At 39.8% G+C, this 24,849-nt stretch overlaps 1 protein-coding gene across 3 annotated transcripts; it reads right to left on the minus strand.

Annotated features, from left to right (window-relative positions):
• On the minus strand, nucleotides 1–24,441 carry acss2 (acyl-CoA synthetase short chain family member 2). Of its 3 annotated transcripts, none has more exons than XM_084015237.1 (19): nucleotides 23,633–24,441; nucleotides 22,372–22,567; nucleotides 14,314–14,405; nucleotides 14,071–14,174; nucleotides 13,903–13,975; nucleotides 12,421–12,496; nucleotides 11,339–11,450; nucleotides 10,078–10,122; nucleotides 7,102–7,239; nucleotides 6,540–6,710; nucleotides 5,410–5,543; nucleotides 5,152–5,284; nucleotides 4,086–4,142; nucleotides 3,604–3,684; nucleotides 3,391–3,499; nucleotides 3,083–3,151; nucleotides 2,498–2,674; nucleotides 2,237–2,311; nucleotides 1–1,742 (listed from the first exon to the last, which is right to left on the minus strand). In XM_084015237.1, exons 1-19 carry the CDS (start codon nucleotides 23,757–23,759, stop codon nucleotides 1,615–1,617), a joined length of 2,097 nt encoding a protein of 698 aa, XP_083871363.1. In that variant the 5' UTR covers nucleotides 23,760–24,441; the 3' UTR covers nucleotides 1–1,614. The 3 variants fall into 3 exon arrangements, with proteins under 3 accessions (XP_083871363.1, XP_083871362.1, XP_083871364.1); XM_084015236.1 differs by having other exon boundaries at nucleotides 10,078–10,125; XM_084015238.1 differs by lacking the exon at nucleotides 10,078–10,122.
• Nucleotides 24,442–24,849: the final 408 nt, after the last annotated feature.

The raw sequence follows: 24,849 nt of genomic DNA on the forward strand, positions 1-24,849 counted from the left end.
CACAGTAGTCATGTCCATTTACTGTCACTGCGTACACTTTGATACAGAGAAATGACAACAACACAAAACTGACAATGAGAGAGAAAAAGAAATACAAACAGCAAAGTTCTCTTTAACCAGTTATTATACAAACAATAATACAAACCTTCTAAATCAAATAAGGAGCTGCACGTTTTTCTTGGACATTAGATACAATTATTAGCTTTATACACCCCGGCTCCACTTATGTTGGCACATTCGGACACAAACAGATAAAGAAAAGCTGATGACATCTGTATGAGATCCTGCTTCAAATGGTGCTTAAATTAAATCACAGCTGTCGGAAACGAGAGAAGAGACTTTTAAAGCCGACATTCTATAGTTTTCAATTAGTCAATAGTCAATTAATCCCATAAAACCAACAAACCAACAATTTAGGTTAGTGTTCAGACACTGACAAATGTGTTGTTTTTGTCTTTTCAAGGAATATATTGACAATTAATAAAAGAAAATAGAATAGATGAACTTTCCTTCAACACAGAGGAGCTTAAATACTCTGGTGTTCTCTAGAAAACAGGTAAAAGAAACAAAGCTGTGAATGAAGACGTATTCTTAACTAAGCCTTTAAAGGGACATTCACCCCAAAATTTAAATATATACCTTTAGGTAGGACGGAAAATATGTATTTTTAATTTTAGGGTGAACTTACCGTTTAAACGTGAGAAGACTTGATTAGAAAGAGTTTAGTATAGGAGTTATTGGGAAACTCTGTGAGAAGAGTCGACTGTGTGACCTGAGCTATGTGCCGCCGAACCCACGATCCCAGTTTCCACCAGACTGAGAGAAGCTCTGCAACGTATCTGAACGCAAAGACGACAACGAACACACAAGCAGGCAGACCCAAGAAATCTCATGTCAAAAAATGCGCAATAAAAAAAAAGCGACCCAAATCTACATGTATTTTTAGAAAATAACGATTAAAACTAGTAGAAATATTGAGCATAATCATCAGTGTACATCATGGCAGCGAGCAAGGGGAGGAGCCAACGCATGGTATTATTAACTACAGTTACAGTGTGGAAACTGGAATACTAATGTTCTGACACAGGACTAACTGTGTACAACCTTTTTGTACAAATTCTGCATATAAACTTTTACTCAACAGTTAAGCAGCTGTGCAGCTATGGCTGTGTGTTACTGGTGAAGACACTAGGATAACACCGAAAGGAAGCGTTAACCTGTTCTACCTCTTCAAACGAGTTGGACTGCAGGACAACCTCTGGCTTCTCGCTCTCATACACACTAATATCGTCGTCAGGAAAACAGACTGTACTTATTAATACACTTTGTTCGCTGCATGAAATGATTCCTTCTTCTACAGAAGTAGGAATCATCCACCAGTAACCAGACAGATGGTGTAGCTCTCCCGGCTGCTGAGTTTTCTGATATTAAAGGACAGTGGGGTACATTTTAAATACAGGCTCTTCTGCACACCGCTCACACTCATCAGGAGCTAAAGGTCGTTTGTCGAACAAGACCAAGTTCATGGGATGTCTCCTCCTCCTCTTCTTCCCATATTGTTTGGTTTGGGACCGTTGGGCGTGGGGCTGCAGTTGGAGCCTCCCTGCGAGGACGTCACACGCCGGTGCAGCATCGGTTTTGGAAGAGCTGCTCCACCACCGAGTCGTCGGCCAGTGTGGAGATGTCGCCGAGGTCTCGCTCGTCACAGGCAATTTTGCGGAGCACCCGTCGCATGATCTTACCTGCAGATAGCGAGGGACAGCAGTGAGGATGGTGAGCAATTATTTTACAAAAATAAAGTCCTGTTAGGAGTGTTACTTTAATACCGTATTCAAGTGCAATTACCTGATGTAGTTAGTAACCTCATCCAAGTATCACAAACTCATTAAAGTAACATAACTGCCTTACTTTCCATAGTGATTACCTGAATACCAAATCAATTACCTGCATACCAAATACACATATAGACATGCTGACATTTCACCATTACATCACATCATTATGTTTGTAGTATGTAATACCACAAGTCAAAGTGAAAGAAGAGGTTGTTTTTTTTAAATATAATTTAGATAAACTGATCCTTCGAACATGAATGCAAATGCTCAAAATATATTTGTTCCGTACATCAGAATGGTTTGGCTCTCTTGAAAGGCGTCTAATTCTCCTCCACGACTACAGCTCAAATAAAAACCTACTTTACAATCATTTCCATTTTCTGTAGCTTGAGTAACGTTACCAGATCTGGTCTTGGGAAGACTTGGAGCATTCTGGATGAAGTCGGGCGTAGCGATGGCACCAATCTTCTCCCGCACTGCAACACCAAAGATAAAAAATGAAATCACATCAGGATGGACCTCCATGAAGTACTGAAAAGCAGGTTTCACTATGGATGTAATGCCAGATTGAAATGGTCTGAAAAGAAACTTATCTTAAGACAGCCCTACAAAACTTTATTATATATTAATGCACACTTGCCCAAAAAGCCGTGTTTACCAACCTTGTCGCTTGAGCTCTGCCTCGAGTGTGCGGCTGTACGTCACTCCATCGGTGAGAGTAACGAAGCAGTAGAGGCTTTCTCCTTTGACTGGATGAGGTCGGCCCACCACAGCAGCCTCTGCAACAGCTTCATGCCCCACCAGAGCAGACTCCACCTCTGCTGTACTCAATAAGTGACCTGGAGGGAACAGAGAGGGACAAAGGGAGCTCTGTCAACGGATCTCAGAATGTCAACATTCCCAGTTTATCACGGACAGAATTCACAATGAAAATACATGGGGGGGGGAAAAGCTGTGCTGTGTTAGAATTTGAATGTCAATATTGTGAATAAAGCTTCTAATTATTCAGTTAAGTTCAAAAGGACAGTGCCTGAAAAGTTCTGCAACAATTTTAAGAAATCCTGCTTGAGGAAAAATAAAACATATCGTAAAATGAAATAATTTGGAACAAAACCAAATGAAGTCAGGCTTTATTGGAAAAACAATGACTATGTTTGTAATCATTTTGTTGCTAACAAACAAACACCAGAGACACAAACACCTCATTCAGGTCAATTAAATCAGATAAGCTCATCGACCGGTCTTACCAGACACATTCAGCATGTCGTCTATCCTCCCTGTTATCCAGTAGTAGCCATCCTTGTCTCTACGGCAACCTGTACATTAAAAAGAGTCCAGTTTAAACAGCTGTTGTGACCTTTAAAGGACACAGTAGTACACACAAGTTGTGTTAAAAAACGAGGATGGCACAGACGCGTCAATCTTTCAAATTAGAGTAAGATAGGATCGGATGCAGCCATAAATGTACGAACTGATTCTGTATTAGGAAGATAATCCTATCTTTGAAACTTAAGATGGGACAAGCGGTCTGAACATGAGGCGTCCGGTCCCTCACCGTCTCCGGTGACGTAGTATCCAGGGAACTTCTTGAAGTAGACGGTTTCAAATCTCTGGTGGTTTCCGTACACCGTCCTCATCACTCCGGGCCATGGCTGTTTAAACACCTGTTTGAAGGCAGATGAGGCAAAACATGATCAACACACACGATGAGTGAAACATGGAATTAACTGTTCGGATCATTTCAAGAAGTGGTGATAATGATCCTAACCAAGTATCCATCACTTGGTCCCTCCAGCTCCTCTCCTGACTCATTCAAGATGGCCGGCACCACTCCAAAGAATGGGAACGTCTGGAGGACAGGAAAAAAAAAAACACATGTTCAACTTCTTCACTGGATTCCTTGTTATGTTAGCATAAGATTCTCAATGGAGGTTTGAGCAAAATGAGTTCTACAGTAATCTAGGTGTGACTGCAGCACCCCCTAGCTTGTGGATGCCAGACTGCAGCGTTGGTTTATGTGCAACTTCCTAACATTTCCAAAGCAATAACTAACTTTTTTAAATAACACATAGAACCCAAACAAATATCTGTGTCCATGAACACACCTTTGACTTCTTGACCTCACCAGTCACATCTGTCTCACACCACAGAGTGCAATGTGTTCACCCAAACCAAACCGCCTCATGTATGGCCTGTGCTGTATAAATACATTTGTCTTGCGTGTGTTTTATTTGTACATCATTCACTCACAGCAGATCCAGGTTTCATGGGTGTGGCTGCAGGTAGAGGAGTCAACACATGTCCACCCTGAAAGGCCAGAAAACATCCAGTTAGAATTGTAGTTTTTCATCCCACATGGTGTGAATAAAGTGAGTTTCCAGCAGGGGGCAGCACCGTCTGCAATTACTGCTTCGAGGTGAGGTAGTTCAAAATGGAGGTGAAGTGATTTCTTTTAGATTGTAGGGAACACAGTTCAAGGACATTAATAAAAATAAATCATCACTATTTTTAATGTTAAGACTACTGGGAGCTAGATGTCTTATCCTTGATTTGGGATCACGTTACAGTAGCACTTCTTCTGCTTTAGTTCAAAGATTTTACACAATAATGTCAATTCAGTTTTTTACAATATAATTATTGAACACAAAAATAGAACGCTAGATGTTTTTCATTTGAGGATAAAAAAGTGAAGGAAGGGCATTTTGGGGAATTCCATGTCTCCAAAATATCCTTTAAATCTATTTCCCTGAAGCTTCATGGAGAAGGTGATTCTTTCCATTGTGAAGATTTTATAAATTATACCATAACCATAACAGTCTTCTATAGATAGAAAATATATAATGTATAACATATACAGTCACATTTGTAGTTTGTTAACGCAGAATTCAAAATTGGCCCCAACACTGAATTACTGCAGCCCAAGGCGAGCTTCATCCTGCCGTAGCATGTCTGCTGTCCTGTGAGGTCTGAGAGGCTCGGTATACTGGGGAGTGAGATACAGTGGCGCCGTTTGAGCTGGGAATGAGAAAGGGCTGCACATCCTGCTTATTGGTTGCAGGTCACATCCCAACCTGGGGTCCAAATGCTCTTTGTTGATGCCCAAAAGATTCCCAAACATATCAAAATAAGAAGAAAATACAGGCAGACGGCAGGGTCTCTGCAGATACACACAGCTACACACTTGTGTGCTGATTGAGAAGGATTCTTTTTTAGATTTTGTGGATGTTGAATGCAAAACCCAAAAGGTTTGTCTTAATTAAAAGTCATCTTTGTCCTACATATAGAAACTAATTCTGTATTCTAATTAATAACTTACAGTTTCTGTCTGCCAGAAGGTGTCGACAATAGGACATCTTTTCTCTCCCACCACAGAGTAGTACCAGTGCCAGGCCTCAGGATTGATGGGCTCTCCCACCGTCCCCAAAATCTTCAGAGACTCTCGCTTATACCTGCAGAGACAAAGTGATTAAACCTTAACGTGCCAGCAAGCCACCAGTGATGGCTGGCATCACTGGAAGTCAGCCTGTGATGGTCTGTGATGGTCTGTGATGGCGATGGTCTGGTCGTGACTCACTTCTGCACCGGCTCTCTGCCGTACTTCATCAGTAGTCTGATGGCGGTGGGGGCTGTGTAGAACTTGCTAACATGATATTTGTCCACAATCTCCCACATACGGCTGACATCTGGGTAAGTAGGGAGGCCCTCAAACTGAAAGACACACAGTACATGAAGTAAAACAAACTAAATCAACAGAGACGGTCAGATAAAGACTTTGACATCATATCCATGACTCAGTATTGGAACTGGATGTCATTTAAAATATCCTTTTTAGACAGAATAATAATTCTAATATATTAATCCAATCTGAGGCTGGTGACGTCTACATTCAAGGAACGCTCCAAAAATTAAATATATTCAATTTACAAATTGTATAAAACCATAAAATGCAGCAAATATGCAGCCTGAAGCTAAAAATCAGAGCAGGTTTATAATTTTAATGACATTACAAAAGCTTGAACTATTATCAAAATTGCTTCCAATGAATTTTCTGTCAGCTGACAGTCAATAAATCAGTGTTCTCTGCTCTGAGATGACCCTGAACTTTTCACAAAATAAATATTATAAATACTACATAACTTCATTTTTTGTGCTATTTTATCTGAATTGTTGTATTGTTTTGATTTTTTTTTCCCACACTGAATTTTGACCCATTTTCCCAAATACAAACTCATCCATAGTACTTTAGTGGCAGACAAGAAAAGTGATCTGGTTGTCTTTGTGAAAGCGGCTCAAAACAATTATTTTTTAAAAGTTAAAAGGTTTTTTTATTGCCAACTTAAATGTATGACTTTTATATAGATACTCCCGCCATTTCTGTCACGTAAAACATCTTTTTCTTAACTTGGGATCACCTCGCCAACTCACTCAACCTAAAAATTGTGCAACCAAGGCTTTATGGTTTTGATATAAATAACTGAACTGGTGTTTTCCAGCTTATTATGCTCTAACATGTCCTATAAATAATGCTATAAATATAAATGATAGGATAGATGTGTTTAAATTCTTCATCTGGTCAGCTTTCTTTAGCTGTAGACAAAATCAGACACCACCTGTCGGCAGTCACAATAGAGCGATCGTCAGCCAAGTTGGCTGAAGGTTGTGAAAACAGGAAGTTGAGGAATCCCAGCATCCCTCAGCACTCACCAGGACGCTGGTGGCCCCGTTAGCCAGCGGGCCGTAGGTGATGTAGGAGTGTCCGGTGATCCAACCGATGTCTGCCGTGCACCAGTACACGTCATCGGGCTGGTGGTCAAACACTATTTTGAAGGTGGTGGCGGTGTAGAGCATGTAGCCGCTGACTGTGTGGAGAACTCCCTACAGACGACGGGAACATGGGTAAAGATGGAAGAAAGATGATGACAACATTTGTGATTTGAAGTGGCACTGGACAAAGACCATTTTCAAGTCAAATACGTTTTCTAACTTTGTAGTTCGAGGTAAAGATACTTGCGGTGTTCCAAACGTACATTTCTGTACTCATGACAATCATTACCTGCCGTTATTATGACCCCTTATGACCCTAGTTACCAGAACATCAGTGTGTGTGTGTGTGTGTGTGTGTGTGTCTGGCCAACCTGCACAGACGGTGTCACAGTGGAAAATTAAAGTGCAACATGTAGTGGTTAATTTTGGTATACTGCTCCGGTCTTTGGCTTAATATCCAACCGGTTTGGAAATGTTCACCCGGCCCGGGTTTGTAATCTACCTTTGGTTTACCAGTTGAGCCACTAGTGTAGAGGATGAAGAGAGGGTCTTCAGAATCGCACCACTCCGGTTCACACTCGTCTGAAGCTCCATGGACGAGAGTGTGCCAACACAAGTCCACCTCGGGGTTCCACGGGACCTGGTATCAAACACGCAAACACACACACACACACACAAAAGAGACACACGTGCACACAAACATGCACAGACATAAACAGAGAGGACTAATGAATACAAGTTATCAAAGAAAATCTGCATCTTTCAGTCACTATCAAAACAACCACTGTCTCTACAATCTAAAACACCAAAGTGAAAGAAAGTTAGTTTGACCGACTAGTTAGAAGAGTGCAACACTTGAAAGCTGTCGATCCAACTTACAGTGAATAAAGCAACAAACCGTTGTTAGAAATGTTACAAACATGCATGTTCCCTGTGTGTCAGTCAGAGCTGCGTCACTTACCATCATTACATAAACTAAGACTAAGAGAAAACAAAAACATATTAAGATGTGTGTACAGGTTAAACAATAATGGGGAACATTTTATTTTGGTTAGACATGGAAGCACGGACATATTTAGACCAACAGAGAGATACAAGAGTGACCAAGGTGTGGAAAGATAAGATGAACAAAAAAGATCCTCATCATAAAATACTTAGTGTTTTGGATCAAACTAATTTGCCTTCATGTGCCAAAAACGATCATGTGACTTCCTTTCAAGCAGTGAATGGACCCAAATCTGATATCCAGATCACTCACACAGAAATACATCTCACATATCACAGATCACATTTCCTTTGCTGGAGAGGAATTCATACAGAGCCAACATATCATATCACAGAGATCATATCAAGTTGGCAGGGCCTTGTGTTTTCAATTACACCCAACATGTTTCCTCTTCATGTTCACATTTTCTAAACAAGTATTTGAATTGTGCAGAAACCAAAGAAAATCGATAAGTTCCGATCTTATCTTTAAATCTTTATGAGCTGAACCGTACGTGCACAAGGAGATAAAGAAGGGAACCATGAAAAGTACAGATTGTGATAAGAGAAAACACAGGACTCTACCACTTAGACAGGTGTTACGTATTTATAGAACTACGTGGCTGAGAAAGAATCAGGGCTCTGTTTGTATCTGCATCACAAACAAAGTGTGTTGAATATTTAGACATAAAATCACATTCTATAAAAGTGGGAAATAGTGGATTAAATGATGTGTGATGCACAAAATATAAGCTGGGCAGTTATGGCAAAATAAAGCATGACATGGAGTGAGCATAGTCCATATTTTATAATAATATCACATCACATCAAGTCAAAGCAATGTGCAAACGTTTTAACCAAAATTAAATTGGTTATGCTGGTTTCACTTTCACGTTGTGCTACATTTCTGATAACTGGCGGTCCTTTGCATCAAAATAAGACTTAAAATAAAATTCTTGAACACATTTTATATCGATATCACAGGCTGTTCATTCAATTAAGGGAAATACATGATCGAGATTAGCTCCCCTTGACTTAACGGAGCTTTATAGAGAGTTTCAGCTCATTGTCGGTTACTGCTCTGGTTCACTCTCATACGGTCGTTCTCAGAGAAAACGCTGGAAAAAGCCACGACCTGCTCAGCAGCAAACAGCAGATAGACACCGCTAGAGACTAGCTGGTGAACATAGCGGAGCATGGAGAGATATTACCTTCAGTATGGAATACTACACTTACATTCTGCAACCTGACACACATCATCATCTTGCTCTGTAGCTGCTAGATTAGCAACGTAAACGGTGATGACGGGTCAATGTTCCCTTCTGCTGCGTTCACGTTGGGTAGAATTATATTATTACAGTTACTGGGTTGAAATGTTAACTTCATGTTGTTGCCATCTTTGTCAACATTGTAATTATTGTGTAACACTTTACAACTCCAACAAGAACAAGTAGCCCCTCTCTTGTGTCGTGATATAACTCACATTTATGTTGGACATGGACCCAATTCAAATCACGATTGAAAGACCTCTTACATGCTTTTGCAAGGGCTTTCCCCTGATCTCAAACCTTTAAATATATGAAGTAAAAGAGAGAATGGTATCATCGCAAAGAAACGGAATTGGGGATATCATCACCCGACAGTGAAAATTGAAAATGCGGCCTCCAGAAAAGGCTTAACACCATATTATATTTGTTAAAAGTAATGAGCAGCAAACACCGAGCCCTGATTCTACCAGACGTGTTAGTGAAGGAGGAACATCTCATAGAAGTTACATTAGTAAGAAAAAAACACCCTTCAGAGTCAGCAGGTCACTTTGTGTACAACTGGGGCAAGTTCAGAACAGATAGAGATTAAAACATTGTTAATATGCATCCCACACTGACAGAGAATTTACATATTTATTCAAATGAGTTTAGAAGGTCCAAAAAACCTGAGAACACTTTCCTATATTTCATGGTGCAATATTTATTAATATCCATTTTTGTCTCAATTTAGATTCTGCTGCAGATTGTATCGTACGATTTTACAAATCAGTCATCAGAAATGTAATTTCTAAAGCTAAGGTAAGACAAAAATCAGGATTTACATATTAATGTAACTAATAATGTCAGTTACACATAATTGTATAGTTTAAGCAGAAATAATGTGTATCACAAAATATATATATATTTTTTTTTCATGTTCAGAAATATAATCTGAATCATCAGAAATTACAGGCCAACGAGCTGCTGTTGCTGGGTAAAAACAATAATATTTCTCATGTTATATCAGATCAAATATAGAGAATTTAAAAGGATCAATATGCCACAAAACAATAAACAATAAATGCCCCTAAAATTAATTTGAGTAAGAATTTTTCTTATTGCTTTGTTATTGTTTTTACCTGCAGCAGTGACATGAACGTTCTACTTGTGGGTGAAATATCCTTTTGAAAATGAAAAACAAAACGGTGTTATGAGGGTTAAGAGGAGGGAGGAGGGAATGAAAATACCTGTGGTACAGGATGTGTTTTCTTTACTCTCCCTGTCTGTTTCTCCTGCTGGACGGAAGGGGGAGGAAAGGAGGAAGAGGAGGAGGAAGGAGAAGTTAATGAGGGAGAGTGGTTACTTTAACGACACAAAACTAAAAGAAAAACAGGGACCACAACGCCACCACCAAGTTGAGAAAGTCCGTAACCATTCCTGTTGACGAAACATCAGAACAGCCCTCTTCCCTCTTCTTTTCTGTCCTTTGTTAGGAGAAGTACCGCTTTAAATGTGCATGTGGCACCTATTCACATCAGTGGCATTAATTCATTTTATTTTATTCCTACACCTGGACTAATAGCTCAATGTGTCTGTGTGATTTCTGCTCATCTTCAAAACTTTAATGAACACACATAACATGTTTTATGAGAATAAAGTTATATTTCAAGAAAAGAAAAATTCAAAAAAATCTCACACTTATTTTTTCCCAACAGTGACTTTTCTAATGGGACAGCCTAGGAATCCACAGGTTTCCTTATTCTCCTGGTAATTTGCGGCCACATTAGAGCAGCTTTTGCAGCAGTTCTATAGCATTGACACATACTGTATCATGAAGATTAGAGCCAAAGTGCAAAAAGCTTATCTGGCTTGGATAAGTAACTGTCCCTCTTTTTGATTAACGATGCAGAATTTAAACAGTGTTTAGTTTACTTTGTGTCATGTTCCATATTGGACGGCTTAGTCTATTTTAGCAGTTAAATAACCGCAGAGACACACACATTTCTTTCTTGCAAGAAAACTCACAACAATATCTTAAACTCATTTTAGGATTTAGAAAAGGCTGGGTGGGTCATCTTTATCATCTCAGGGTGTTACAACACTGGTACACAACATGTGCTTATCCCTGTAAACGTGTACCCGTGTTATTTGCAGCTTTAGTTCAGATACATTGGTTTTTGACTTTTGCTCTTTTCATGGAGTTTATTGAGAGAAAGAAAAGTACTGAATATCACCAGCCCCTTTCCTTTTAAGTATCCATGAAGCAAAAGAGTGTGAAAAGAGTATTATTTACATGTTAGTCAAACTGCCCCCTGCAATTTATCTGACACACATGGGAGAAGCAAAGCAAAACAAGTTTGTTTGGGGAGAATGTGAACTTAAATTACACACACAAAGGACTGCATGATATACTGATACCGTATAACAACAGAAGATGAATCTAATGTTTCAGTGACTCTTTGGCTTTGTGTGGAACAGCCCGTTTAGGGGTTTTAGTGAAGCGTTTACCTGCAGATCAGGGCAGGACCGTTTGGCGGGAGGGGACTGAGAGCCCAGAGGAGTCTCTTCTGCTTCTTTCGACAGGTGCTTCAGCATTATACACCTCTGTATAGAGACGCCTCTGCACAGAGAGACAGGCATGCTAGTCATCACATCTCTTCCCCAGTGAGCATACAACCACCATGTTTCTCTCAATGGCCAGTGTGCTTTATGGCACTCCTCACTAGGGACATTTTTGGGCCTTTTCATTATCCTAAAACGTTTATTTTTATTATTTTGAACTTCAAATTCAGCTCCTATAGTGAGTCTATAATAAACTGTGTAGCCAAATTGCAGATTCCCCATTGCAACCCATTAAAACGAACATTTTTGATCCAATCCATTGCAGCATAAAATTCTCTTTCATTCATTCTCTTTCATCAAGCTATCAATCTGTCGTTAATTTGGGAAGCAGCAATGGTTTATTTCTGCCGCTGACGATGAAAGTAATTGAAGTTAAAGTTAAAAAAAAAGTTAACTTCGTGAAAGTCAAATCATATTAATATATCATTTTATGGCAGTTTTCTGAGGCAGATGTTTTGTCCTCTAAGGACATCATATCAACTTTGGATGCTCATGGTTTCATGGAGTAATTGTGGTGATGCACAAGAGTGTTGGCAGGTCTGAAAGATCATTTATACAGGTCACATGGTTTTGCTCCTTATTGTAAATCATTACCCTGTTTGGTTCTGCAAGAGGGAAACTAACTGTTGATGCCAGATGTGGAGTGTTTCTGGTTCACTGAGTTAAGAATGACTGTATTAAGTATTATAAATATATAATAACATTTTATTTATCACATATTCTTGAGTGTAACTTTAGTATTCATGTATAATAAGTGGTAGCATCTTTAGATTCTGGTTTATATGTATGTTTTAATATAGAGCCTGGAAAATGAGTAGTTGCTTAGGCTTCAATTACTTCAACATGAGGGCAGTAAGAGCTGTGTGTGTGTGTGTGTGTGTGTGTGTGTGTGTGTGTGTGTGTGTGTGTGTGTGTGTGTGTGTGTGTGTGTGTGTGTGTGTGTGTGTGTGTGCACGCTGACAGCTTACTTGTCTCTGCATTTCTGCAGTGCTTCATCAGCTAAGAGCTTCAGGTTGATCAGCTTATCTCCTCGATAGAAACCATCTGAGCAAATGAGATGAACAAAGAGATGGATGATGAAGAGAGACACAGAGAGGGAAAAAAAGATTCATTCTGCAGTCCGTCCAGTTTCAGCATGGAAACAACGTACTTGTTTGCACCAGGAATGTAGACAGGGTTATTAATATAAGCTGCTGGAGGTAATAAGGCTAGGAGGCTAACATTAGTACTACTTACTACTGAAGTCAAAGATCTCTGTACTGACTTGTATTCTAGATCTTTCAATGAGGGAGAAGAATAGATGGGGTTTTTTTTAACAAGTTATTTGAACTTTTTTGTGGAAAATCACATCAGACACAAGTTGTTCTAAAGAGGGGATCTTTAAGAAAGTAATATCCCTGGAATAGGGCTCATGATGAAGGCAGAATACCATATTTGAAATTGTTCATGTAGTACAGAAACCAGCTTGAACTACTTTAAGATTGTCAGTGAAATGTCTATTAATCATTGCTAACATAACTATGTGGGTGTGATGCTCCACGGTTTCCCAGCAGGGCCTCACCCCTGTAGTTGCATTGGTAGTTGAGCTAGTTTACAAAGCTTTATCAACTACGGTAGTAAAACTCAACAACACCCAGTGGAGAAATGAGCCCTGTTTCCTCATTCATGCCCTCATTACTTTCTTTACAAGGTAATAAATCTCAATGACTACACTGCCGGTCAGAATGAAAGACTACATGATCCGCTTACAGGACGTCTATTAACCACAGGCCATAAACTCAGCACATTAACTGGTTTATATCCCAGGACTCTAATCCAGCTAATAAGACTTTGATCACTGGTCACAACTCAGCACCTCGTCTCAGCCAATAGCGCCTTTCGTCACTCGTTTCAACCAAGCAGAGGAAGTGTCTTTGAGCAAGACACTCAAACTGAACCATTCCAGTTCCTTTCAGAGTTCAACTGCTGACGCTGCTAGTGCTATCATTCACATTGTTCATAACCTTACTGATAAGCTTACTGTGAGCCTACTTCACTGACTTAACGGCTGAGTGACGTTTCAAATTGTTTTTGTTTAAACCCGGGGGAAAAGCAGATGGTGTTGATCTAAAAAGCATTTGAAAAAAAAAAAAAAGTTTTCATGTCTGTATTTTATGTATTTCAACTCGCCCCCATCCAAGTGTTTAATCAACTATGAGTAACCCGTTTAATGAAGTAGATTTCATAGGTAGACTAGTATTTCCAGATATAGAGTATATATGCATTGGCTGCATAATGCGAGGTGAAAATATGTTTCACTTCCTGTTTGCACACACCTGGCCACTGAGCCATGCAGGTATAGTTTCCTCTAACACCTCAGACCTTTAATATCTGCCTAGAATACCAAAAGTTAGAGGTCAGACACAGAGCAGCAGATCTGGAGCTGCTATAGAAATATAAGAAATAAGCACCTGCTGTGATGAGCAGCGAACACTGCGAGTCCAGGATCCTCTCACACAAGGACTCAGCTGAGAAACCTGCAAACTGGAAACAGCAGCACCAACGTCCATATTTCATCTCAGACTACTCACAATTTACAATGTTGACATGATTGAGCCCCGTCTTCCCAACCAACTCACCACTATGGAGTGAACAGCTCCGATGCGGACGCAGGCCAACATGGCCACCACCAGCTCCACCACCATGGGCATGTAGATAGACACCCGGTCGCCCTTCTTCACTCCTGCAGACACAAGGACAAAAAAACACACAAATATGAACAAGTCACAATAAAGCAGGGGAATAAAAGGAGACCTCCGATTGGATGAATCATCACTGGTTCATTATCGATCAGGTCATTTTAATAGGTAGCGTTGACGTACCCTGAGACTTCAGGACGTTGGCAAACTGACAGACCCTCTGCAGCAGCTCTCTGTAGGTCACCGTCAGCTCATCACCGGGCTCGTTGCCTTCCCTGACACAATCATGAACAGAAAATGGATCAACAAACAACATATTTTAACAAAAAACTAACAACAATTCATCCATTTATCGACCGATTGTTTCAGCTCCATGTGTTGAAATCGACATCTGAGGAATCCTTTTTTTTAGTTCTGTTGATACATAGTCATACATTTTAATGTGTCAATAATGATATTACTACTATCCTGACTAGGGCTGGACAATATGGAGAAAATATCACTAAATACCTTAATGACAGTATTTTAAGGTAGGCCACTGGTGCTTTCACAAAAGATTTACACAATAAGGTTTTGGATTACAGGATGATAATCAGGAATGTGGATATAATGACTAAGTGGCAAACAATACTAGAACAGTTCAGAACATCACATCACTTCATTGTAGTGCAGAACCTAATGCAATTATACAATACGATATATTATAACCATATCCCAAATTTAAGGCGATATCTAGTCTCATATCACAACATCGATGTAATATCGATAAATTGTCCGACCCTAATACATACATAGAAAAACTGTATCGGTCCAAAATTGCAAAGTAGGTTGATCCCGCTGCTTGTGTAAGCACGTCCATTTTTGAAGAACTTCAGCCCAGTTGTGAAACATCTCAACTAACCCCTACTTTCACAACAGAGTATCATCCTGGGGGTTGAAGAGACTGCGTGTTCGAAACGGCATCATTCAAGGTCACGTAGCACCTCACACACACCAACACACACACCGTTTGTAGGAGTGGGACTGTTAGATGAATAGCATTGTCTCGGGAACAGACAGAGAGCTGAATGAGCTGTGACAGCTCTGCCTCTCCAGATTATTAAATCACAGCCGTGTTGGTGAAGCTCAGCTCTCAGCATTCATCACAGAAACACAAAGTGAAAACATGGCCATGAGTTAGTGATGCGAGGAGAGCTGGGCTCCAATTATGTACTCCTATTAAATACCTACAATGATGTAACTGTATAATTCAATGATATCATAAGTATATTATCCTCTACTTGTCAGTTGTATTCACATGGTTTACACCTTAAAAAGACAAATAGAAACCCTGAATAGGATAAGTGGTTACACATAATGAATGGACAAATGGAACTGAAGTAATACAGTATTAGTGATGGGAGGAGATGAACATTAAATGTCATACTTGCTGGTCAAAATAAAAACATTGAAATATGCATAAAAATGGCACAAAAACCTATGAGAATCAACTAACCATGTAGTTCGTTAAGAAACAAATATTTTAGTTCCATTGCATCACATATCTTTTTTTAGTGGACATCTTTTGTTGTGAACAATAAATTAACAACCTTAATGAGGAAATAAATCATAAATTAATCTGCAATAAAATCCTACAACGTCTCATTCCTATACAGTACTTTTTCTTTAAAGGGTTTAAAGTCATAACAACATGGTTTCGGGTGGACTTGCATCATTTCCACTGTAACTGGATTAGACAAGTAGAGCTGAAATAATGAATCTATCATCTAAATCTACACTGATATACAGTATAACAGTGAAAAGCAGGACACAGGAAATGTTTTGTAGTTATCATCACTAAATCACTTAAATTAATAATCAACAATCAAAATTATAACTTTCTGATCTGAACTGACTAATCAATCATTTCCGTCCTCATATACATTATGTATTTGTTTCATTGTATACTACATTTGCTGTTAAATACAAGAAATTATTAACTTTACCATTTTGTACAAGAAATGATGCAATACATGCACCGATGGTCGTGAATCAAACTGAAACGTCACAAATGTTTTTAGTTTTTCTTCAAATCTCTTCCAGGCGCATCCTTTCCCCCCACTTTTAGCCACATTTCCTTTTACTGTGGAACTCAGAAATGACTCAAAGTGAAAGTGCACCTGAGGGAAAGGCCAACAATAAGTTAGAGACAAGAAAGAGAGAGAGTGAAAGAGTGCATTAAGAAAGAGTGCTTGGAGGGGGAAGTATTAGTGAGCAATAAGTCGACGGAGGGGAAATTAAGTTGTAGCAACACTAGATGTTGGTATGTCACCTGCAAAACCAGAGAGGAACATTTATGACATATGAGATGACATTTATGAGATTAAACACTTCCTGGAAAGTATCTGATATATTTATTTACAGAGTCTGATTGTGTCGCATGTTCTCTTTTGAAACTAAAAGGCACGTTTCCACACAAAGTATTTGACGATAATATACAGAGAGATGTAGGACACTAGTTAAAAAAGGTGTACAGATTACAGCAAAGCGGTCCCAAAAAAGATTTTTGTGTGACTTGTTTGAAATAAGAGTCACATAACTTTTGTCTTTTATTGAGCCGTAAAACATTGTCAAATGTGTTGCATTTAGTCCAATATGTGCGTTTTTTCCACTTTTTCTCTCTCCATTATTGCCTAACCAGTTGTGGCTCATTAAAGGAACAAGCCACACATGTACACACTAGCCTCGCCCTAACTCTGGTTTCCAGCACAAATCACGTCACCCAAAATACAGATTGCAAAATATGTTTTTTGAGTGTTTCGAGTGAACAGTTTGAGCTGGAGCTCAACACAGCAGACTGCTGCCCAGTGTTTCTCTGCACATTTATGTTTTCCAGTATAGTGAGTGAGTGAGTGAGTGAGTGAGTGAGTGAGTGAGTGAGTGAGTGAGTGAGTGAGTGAGTGAGAGAGTGAGAGAGTGAGAGAGTGAGAGAGAGAGAGAGAGAGAGAGAGAGATATTGGTGGGAGGAGAGCTTGCATAGCTGAAAGGCCTCTGTGACCCATTTGGCACCGACAGCTGATGGGAGTTGCTTCACAGAATAACTATCACTATTATAAAGCTCTGTTTATATTTATATATATATATATATATATATATATATATATAAATAAATGTGACCTACTGTACTGCTATCAACCCAGACGACCCGCACACCAAGTCTCACACTTTGTCTGGCATTTTATCAGCTCTGATAAGAACAAACGAGGTCATTTTTTAACCAAGGACGCAGCGTGGACTGGTAGCTCAAGAGCCAGGTCGCCTCCTGGGCACCGCTGAGGTTCCCATGAGCAAGGCACTGGACCCCAAAACAGCTCCCCTGCGCTGTATAGGAGCTGCCCACTGCTCCTAATACTAGGATGGGTTACATGTCACTGCGTGCTGTGTTCATGTGTGACCATAACAGTGGATTTCCATTTCCAAAATTAAAAGGTTATAAAACTGGCAAGTCTGAACGGTGAGATTCTTGCAGTAAAGCATATATGATATCACAGTGGATCTCATCCAGTTTCTAAAGGTTGCAGGTTTTTTAACCTTAGAGAGGTTTATAACTATAATGTATGATATTTTAAGACATAATGCACTTATGACATCAGCCTGTATTCATCAATCATCTGTAAGGAATAGTTATAGTCTCATGGTCCGCTCAGTGCTGCGATCATTAGTCTATTAATCAATAAGCAGAAGAGAAAATTAATTTGTGAGTATTTTGATTGACTCTAGTATTTGTTTTACACGTTTTCAAGCCAATTATCCGTTTACAGTTTCAGTTCTGCTGCTTTTGACAGTAAACTGAATATATTTGGGTTTAAAAACAGCGTTAAGGGATCATTATTATTCCATCACTGACTACCACACATGCTGGTGTAACATGATTTGCATGCTGGGAACAAACACTGCAATGAAGGTCATCATGTTTCTTTGCCCAGCTTTCCTATCTGGAAATGGAAATGTTAAGTGTGATAATAGCACATACAGAGTACACAGGCCTATAAATACACAACAGTAAAACCCATTTCCAACACAGTGGGTCTTGGAAGCAATGAGGCCTAACACACTTTTAGTAGGAGAGCATCACTAAAATTATAAATATGAAATGAATGTAAGAAATATATGAGTAGCCACTAGTTTAGCCCCGAGCTAAAGAGGAGAGTTTTAGTGCAAGAAAATGAATACTGATACGGTTGATGGTATCCTGTCACTTGGAGGGTTTCAGTTTCTGTTGAACATCCTAGAGGCCAAAGTCAAAACAGTATCACCACTGTCTTGTAGTCAAAGCGGCTCTGTTGATCACCTTACTATAAGGAATCTGTCTGTCTGCCTGTGTGTCCACCCGATCTACTTCACACTTGCTAGGTGTACTGATGGCGTCCCAAGAAGGTGTCAAAGTCACTGCAATTTGGACATGCAACCCAATCAATATGAATAAACAAGCAAACAGCGTGTCATACTCTGAAAACAACATCCAACCAAGGCCTGAAATGCAGGTGAAATGCCTGTAGCTGGTGACAACAACTAGTTTGATTCCAGCATGACGGATGACTGGCTGAAGCTGCTAGCGAGCTAATGTTAGATGGGGATGACATCGCAGAAAGGCCCCACCGGTCGGACTCGATCTGAACTATCCTGGCATCCCACAGTTGCAATTATTATATGTTGCTGTTTCTTGTCTAGCAGGTTTCCCTGGATCATGGTAGAAGCTGATCCTGACTCCACAGACACCGTGACTCTCTACGGTTACCAACTCAACTCGGTTTATTACCGGGACTCTGGCTGTGCTTTCTTGTCCGCTGAGGTCCTGACCGACGCCGACTACTAACTGGCCTGATGATGGAAGTGCTCCGTTGTGGCTCCACCCGCCCGCTGTGATGCTGCTCATAATTCACTGCTTTCTGGTCTACGGCGACATGTTGGTGATAGAACCAACTAAACGTGGCTGTGGACCACTACTGTTAATATTACTACCAACACCAATGCAGATGGAACCGAAGGGCCTGATCTGCTCCAGATTTATGCCTAAAAAAAGACATCTATGTGGGCTCTGAGGCTAAAAATGAATTGATTCATAAAGAAAATAATCTGCAGATTAATCTAAATGAAAATGTTGTTGCAGCCTTACTTTGGACTAGAGTTGAAACATTTAGTTGATTAATCGATCAACAAAAAACTAAAAAGTTTGAATCAGTTGATCACCTTGGGGTCAGGGAAATTGTGGTGGACATTACACATTCCTATCTGATATTTCATAGAGAATATGATCCAACAATAATGACAAAGATCTTTAGTTGCAGCCGTATTATCTACTTTCAGAGATTTCTCTGCTTATTTTGTCACCAAAAGGGACACACTTTCTGGTATTGCAGCTACATTAAATCACACTTTCCCCATCTTCTGCTTTGGCAACCCTGCTTTAAAAAGTCCTGTGTGGTCCAACTGAATTCCTCTCTGTGGCGAAACCATTCACATCAGGACACATCAGAGGCCCGAGGCAAGTGACACAAAGAGAGAGGAGAGCAAAAAAAAAAAAAGCAGAAAGGGCTTGAGAGAAATGAGAAAATAGGTGATGCTGAAGACAGAGAAGAGCCTTTCAGGACAAACAGGAGAGTTGTTTGCAGTCTTTTATAGGATTACTCTCATTTCAGACATACACCATTCATTTTCTATTATTCCTTCCTCCTCCAAAAATAACACTACATACCATTTCCTTGTTGCATTGTGAACACTTGATGGCCTTTGTTAAAAGGGTAGGAGGTACATAGATGAGGGTGGTGACTGAGCTTGTGCTCTTAAGTTATGGAAACCACAACAGGTTATTCATCTTGTTCTTATTGACTGTTTTCATTCCCATCATAGTTTTTCACAACTGCTCTGAGACTTTTTTTTAAATACACTAATTTTTTTGTCATATTCTAAGACAGGTTTTGTTGTGTGGTACAAATACGGTTTTACTCACTATGTACATTAATATTAGGGTGGAATGTCTTGATGAGCTGAGATGGAGGAGAGAGAGCTGGAGGAAAGCAAAGAGGGAATAATGAGGGGAAGTATGTGGAAAAAGACAAAGGAGGGAGGTTGACTGCAGCTCCATTCATTCGATCTGGGGCGACCCCCTCACAAAGAACACGCACGCACGCACGCACGCACACACACACACACACACACACACACACACACACACACACACACACACACACACACACACACACACACACACACACACACACACACACACACACACACACACACACACACACACACACACACACACACACACACACACACACACACACACACACACACACACACACACACACACACACACACACACACACACACACACGAGAGACTTTAAATACAACAGCTATGCCCTTTACACACATTATCTCTTGTGCAGGCACAAACAGCACACTCATTCACACGCTATTTTAAGATTAGAGCTGCATGATTAGTTAATGTATCAATTACTCACTACTTTTATAACCAATATCAGTCACACTGGTTCAGCAGCAAAACTGGGTAAAAAGATTCAGATGGAAACTAAAGCAGAGATAACAGAGTAAACTCGAGACCGAAGACAATTAAATTACTACAGCCCTGTTGCTATAAAAACAAGCATATACACTCAGTGTACCTTGAGTGGCTGGCGTAGCTTAGACGTGCCAACCCTAGTTAATGATGTACTAACATACTCTGCTTATGTAAGCTCCACCGGTTTTTATGCACAACGTAACGTTTTAGAAACGAGTACATCCTTCCAACCGGAAAATGCTATCAAGAATCGTTTAACCAGGACTAGCTGGAAATGAACAAAACCGTTCAAAAGATGAGGATCATCTGAAACGATTGCACGAGTGAACATTCATTCGTGCTATCGTTTCAGATGATCCTCATCTTTAGCCCTGGTCAGAGCTGGTCTCACTGTAATTAGTCAGTCTTTTTACGAAAAATGCTGGTGATTTAAGAAGTTAAGAAGCTCCACAACTGGTGCGACAGTAAGTCAGCGCCTGCTGGGCTGCTAGATAGCCAGCCAGCTAGGAACGGGCGATATTTTACCGTTTTCGATATACCGTCAAAAAATGTCCACACGGTAAGAATTTGTCATCTCGCGGTAATAACGATAAATTCCGGTTGATGACTTTTCCCCCCCAAATTTATTGTATTCAGATTTACTCTCGTTTGATGACGTTGTATGCGACCACGCACTCGCAGCACAACTCACGTGACAGGCACCTGCCTCCTGCCTGTAGACCTGATCTCTCGGCTCACGTGAAGAACAATAACAAACATGGCGGAAGGCGGAGCTGAGAGCGAGGTGCTCGTTGCTAAACGAGACTCCAGCTCGATTATCTGGAACTGGTTTGGTTATTATAAGTCTGACATGGAGCAAAACACTGTTATATGCAGAGTTGGTAAAAAAACGGTGATTGCAAAGGGTAGTAACACCACCAATTTGTTCCACCACCTCAAACACCAGCACAAACCAGAATATGACGAGAGCCAGAAAATGCGCACAGATGCAGCAAAAGCGACAGCGTCAACTTCACTTTTTTATCGTCACTTTTATCGTTACCGGGATAAATGCCAGAAATTATCGTGATACATTTTTTAGTCCATATCGCCCATCCCTACAGCCAGCCAATTCCACTTGTTGAGGCACTTTTTAACATTAGTTTTAAACTGACTAAAACTACAATGAAAACACACTCTGTAATATGCGTAGGGATAGTATTCCTCCGTTTTGTTGCTTTAACTGAAAAAGCAGTTTGAGTACATTTTACTGAGCAATGTTTCATATTCATATTAACGGTCTCCCTTCGTTGATGTCTTATTTCACCTTGAGCTTTAAGACTAAATTGTTTATCAGCTGTAGGAGCTAAACCATGTTGCATTTTATAAAGACAACAAACATACACATAAATTAGACTTTTTTTTAAATTCAGAGCTCAATCATTTATATTTTTAGATAATATTGCAATATTGATATGAGTTTGTTTTTTTGTCCAGAGCTTTGAAGGCTCGTTTATCATCAGTAGTGTATTGTATACTGCCTTCATCACACACACACACACACACACACACACACACACACACACACACACACACACACACACACACACACACACACACACACACACACACACACACACACACACACACACACACACACACACACACACACACACACACACACACACACACACTAACCAGTAGAAGGCCACTTTATCGCCGAGCTTCCTCTCGTGAACGTTGCGATCGAGGAGGTTGTAGCAGATGTTGGTGGAAGCTCCTTCCATGCACTTGATGAATATTTCTCCTTTGGTCACATCAAAGTTGTAGTCGAGGAACTGACCCGTGTGTTTAGTCTTCCAGAAGAAATCTTTAGCAATATCACCCCAGAACTCTGCAGGACACACACACACAAAAGGATTAAAGAGTCAGACAATAAGTTATGAATATGTTCATAAATCACACTTGGAAGAGGCTCATCTATCTGTGTTTGTTGATTTAACAGGAGTGGAAATTATGTTGTAAATCACAGTGCCGGATGTATTTGATCAAACGGGCCCCATGAAGTTACCACGCAGTCACAGCGAGACATTCAACAACTAACAATAATAATCTGTATTAAAAGATTAAACTTTTGGGTCATAATCAACAATGAATTTAACCTTTAAAAAGTAAAACAAATAATATAACAAAAATCACCAGAACAAAGTGAAAAAAGGTGATCAATTTTATTACTTATCATAATTGACTGTCTACCAGACAATGAATCAATCTTTAGCATTTCTGCTTCAAAAGTTATTTAAACAGATTAAGTTATTATAAAAATAGTTTCCCATTGCCGACTCATTTTTGCAGCTCTAAAAAGTAAATCTATATTTTGTCTTAAGTCAAGACGTAAGTGAAAAAATGCTGGAAAAAAGAAGAAACGTGTTCATATTTACCTATGAGTTCATGATATAAATTGGGTATTTTGTTTTTATCACTAGCTTGTGTACTATAAAGTGAGTACTTTATATAAAATCACAGCTTATAAGAGATGGTAGCAATTACATTCTTATTCCATTCGTTAACTATTAACAGTTTATTGTTACACATTTTATATACTAACGTTTAAGGAATCGTTTGTAAAAGTATCTATGACTGTATATCTATGAAATGTAGCAATACCACAATGTAGTACTCTGCCCTGTGTTTATTCAGCATCAAAATATACTTAAGACGCAAAAGAAAGTAGTACTCAATATGCAGAATTGTCCATCTCAGAATAAAATACAGTACATTATATTATTAAATATTAATGTTGCAGCTGGGAACCGTAATTACTTACTTACTTACTGTGTAATAGTATAAAGAAGCAGAATGAAATTCTCATGTAAAGTAAACTACAAGTATCTCAACATTGTGCTCGAGTTGAGTAAATGTACTTTCCACCACACTTAAACACTATAAGTGAGCTTACCATCGGGATTCTCTATGGATTTCAGGTAGAGCTCTTTATATTTGTCAAAGCTGGGGATGTGAGCGTCTATCTTCATGTCCTCGGAGCCGTGGAAGACGTCTTCCTTTGGTGCTTTATCAGGAATCATCTCTCAAACGTTTGTTTCACTCTCTTCCAAGTTATCAACGTCAGACAAAACACGTTGTGGCAGAGCTAACAGCCCAGCTTCGTTAGATAGCGATCGATGTATTGACTCGCTGTCACAGATAATCAATATCAGCACGACTGGACGGGAGAAGAGGCTGAAAGGATCCGACTGTCACCTGCAGAAGCAAGCTGCACAATGAAGCGATGCAGCTGCAGGGCTAGCTGGGTGCTAGCTAGCAGCAAAGTTCATTAAGACTTCCTTGTTTTGCAGGCTATTTGATGTTGCCGTTTTCTTCAAATTGCAAGTGCAAACGCCGCGTTTGGACCCAGCACGTGCAGATGCAGTTGTAAAGTCCTTGTAAAAACCCGGGTCAGTTCCGGTGCAGCTCCGGTGGACTGGTCTGCTGCTGGCCGTATGAAGTCCTGCACACACAGCCACGGGTGAGTGGGTGTACTGCTAAGTGCTAAGCTAACAGGCTAAGCTAGATCACTCCAGTCGAAGAGGAAAACGAGCTGAGACGAGGCCCTTCTGTTTTAGGTGGAGAGAGTTAATTTGTTTTTAGTCATCAAATTAAAACCTTGCTTTCAGTCAGCAAAGTGTGTTTGATGCTTCCCGAGAGGCTGGGTGTGAATTGTTTTTGTCCCTGCGGTGACTTTCAGTTGGATCTTCTTCTTCTTTTGACAAGGAGAGCGTTGAACTTGTTTGGCCCGGCCGCCCACCAGCCAATCACAGATAACGACGCCTTCAGGTTCCCCTCGAATGCTCCGAATTCACAGAACTAACTAACTCCTACTACTAACGCTACCGTTACGTTCAAGTGATTACGGTTATCGTAAACGGTTGAAGCCATAAATAAATAAATACATACATATAATAAATACACAAATAAATAAATAAGTGAGATTTTCTTATGGTGGTAGTTTTTTTCGAATTTTCGATTTTAATAACAATTCAGTCAGAAACAAACTCAAAACTGTATTGTATTAAAATAATAATTATTATAAATATACAGACTTCCTATCTAGTTTTGCTTTTTAATACGTTTTAATTAGTAGGCTATCTGTGTGTATTAGTAGGATGATTACATGTT

Source organism: Eutrigla gurnardus (genome assembly GCF_963514095.1).
Source record: "Eutrigla gurnardus genome assembly, chromosome: 8".
Lineage (NCBI taxonomy): Eukaryota > Metazoa > Chordata > Actinopteri > Perciformes > Triglidae > Eutrigla > Eutrigla gurnardus.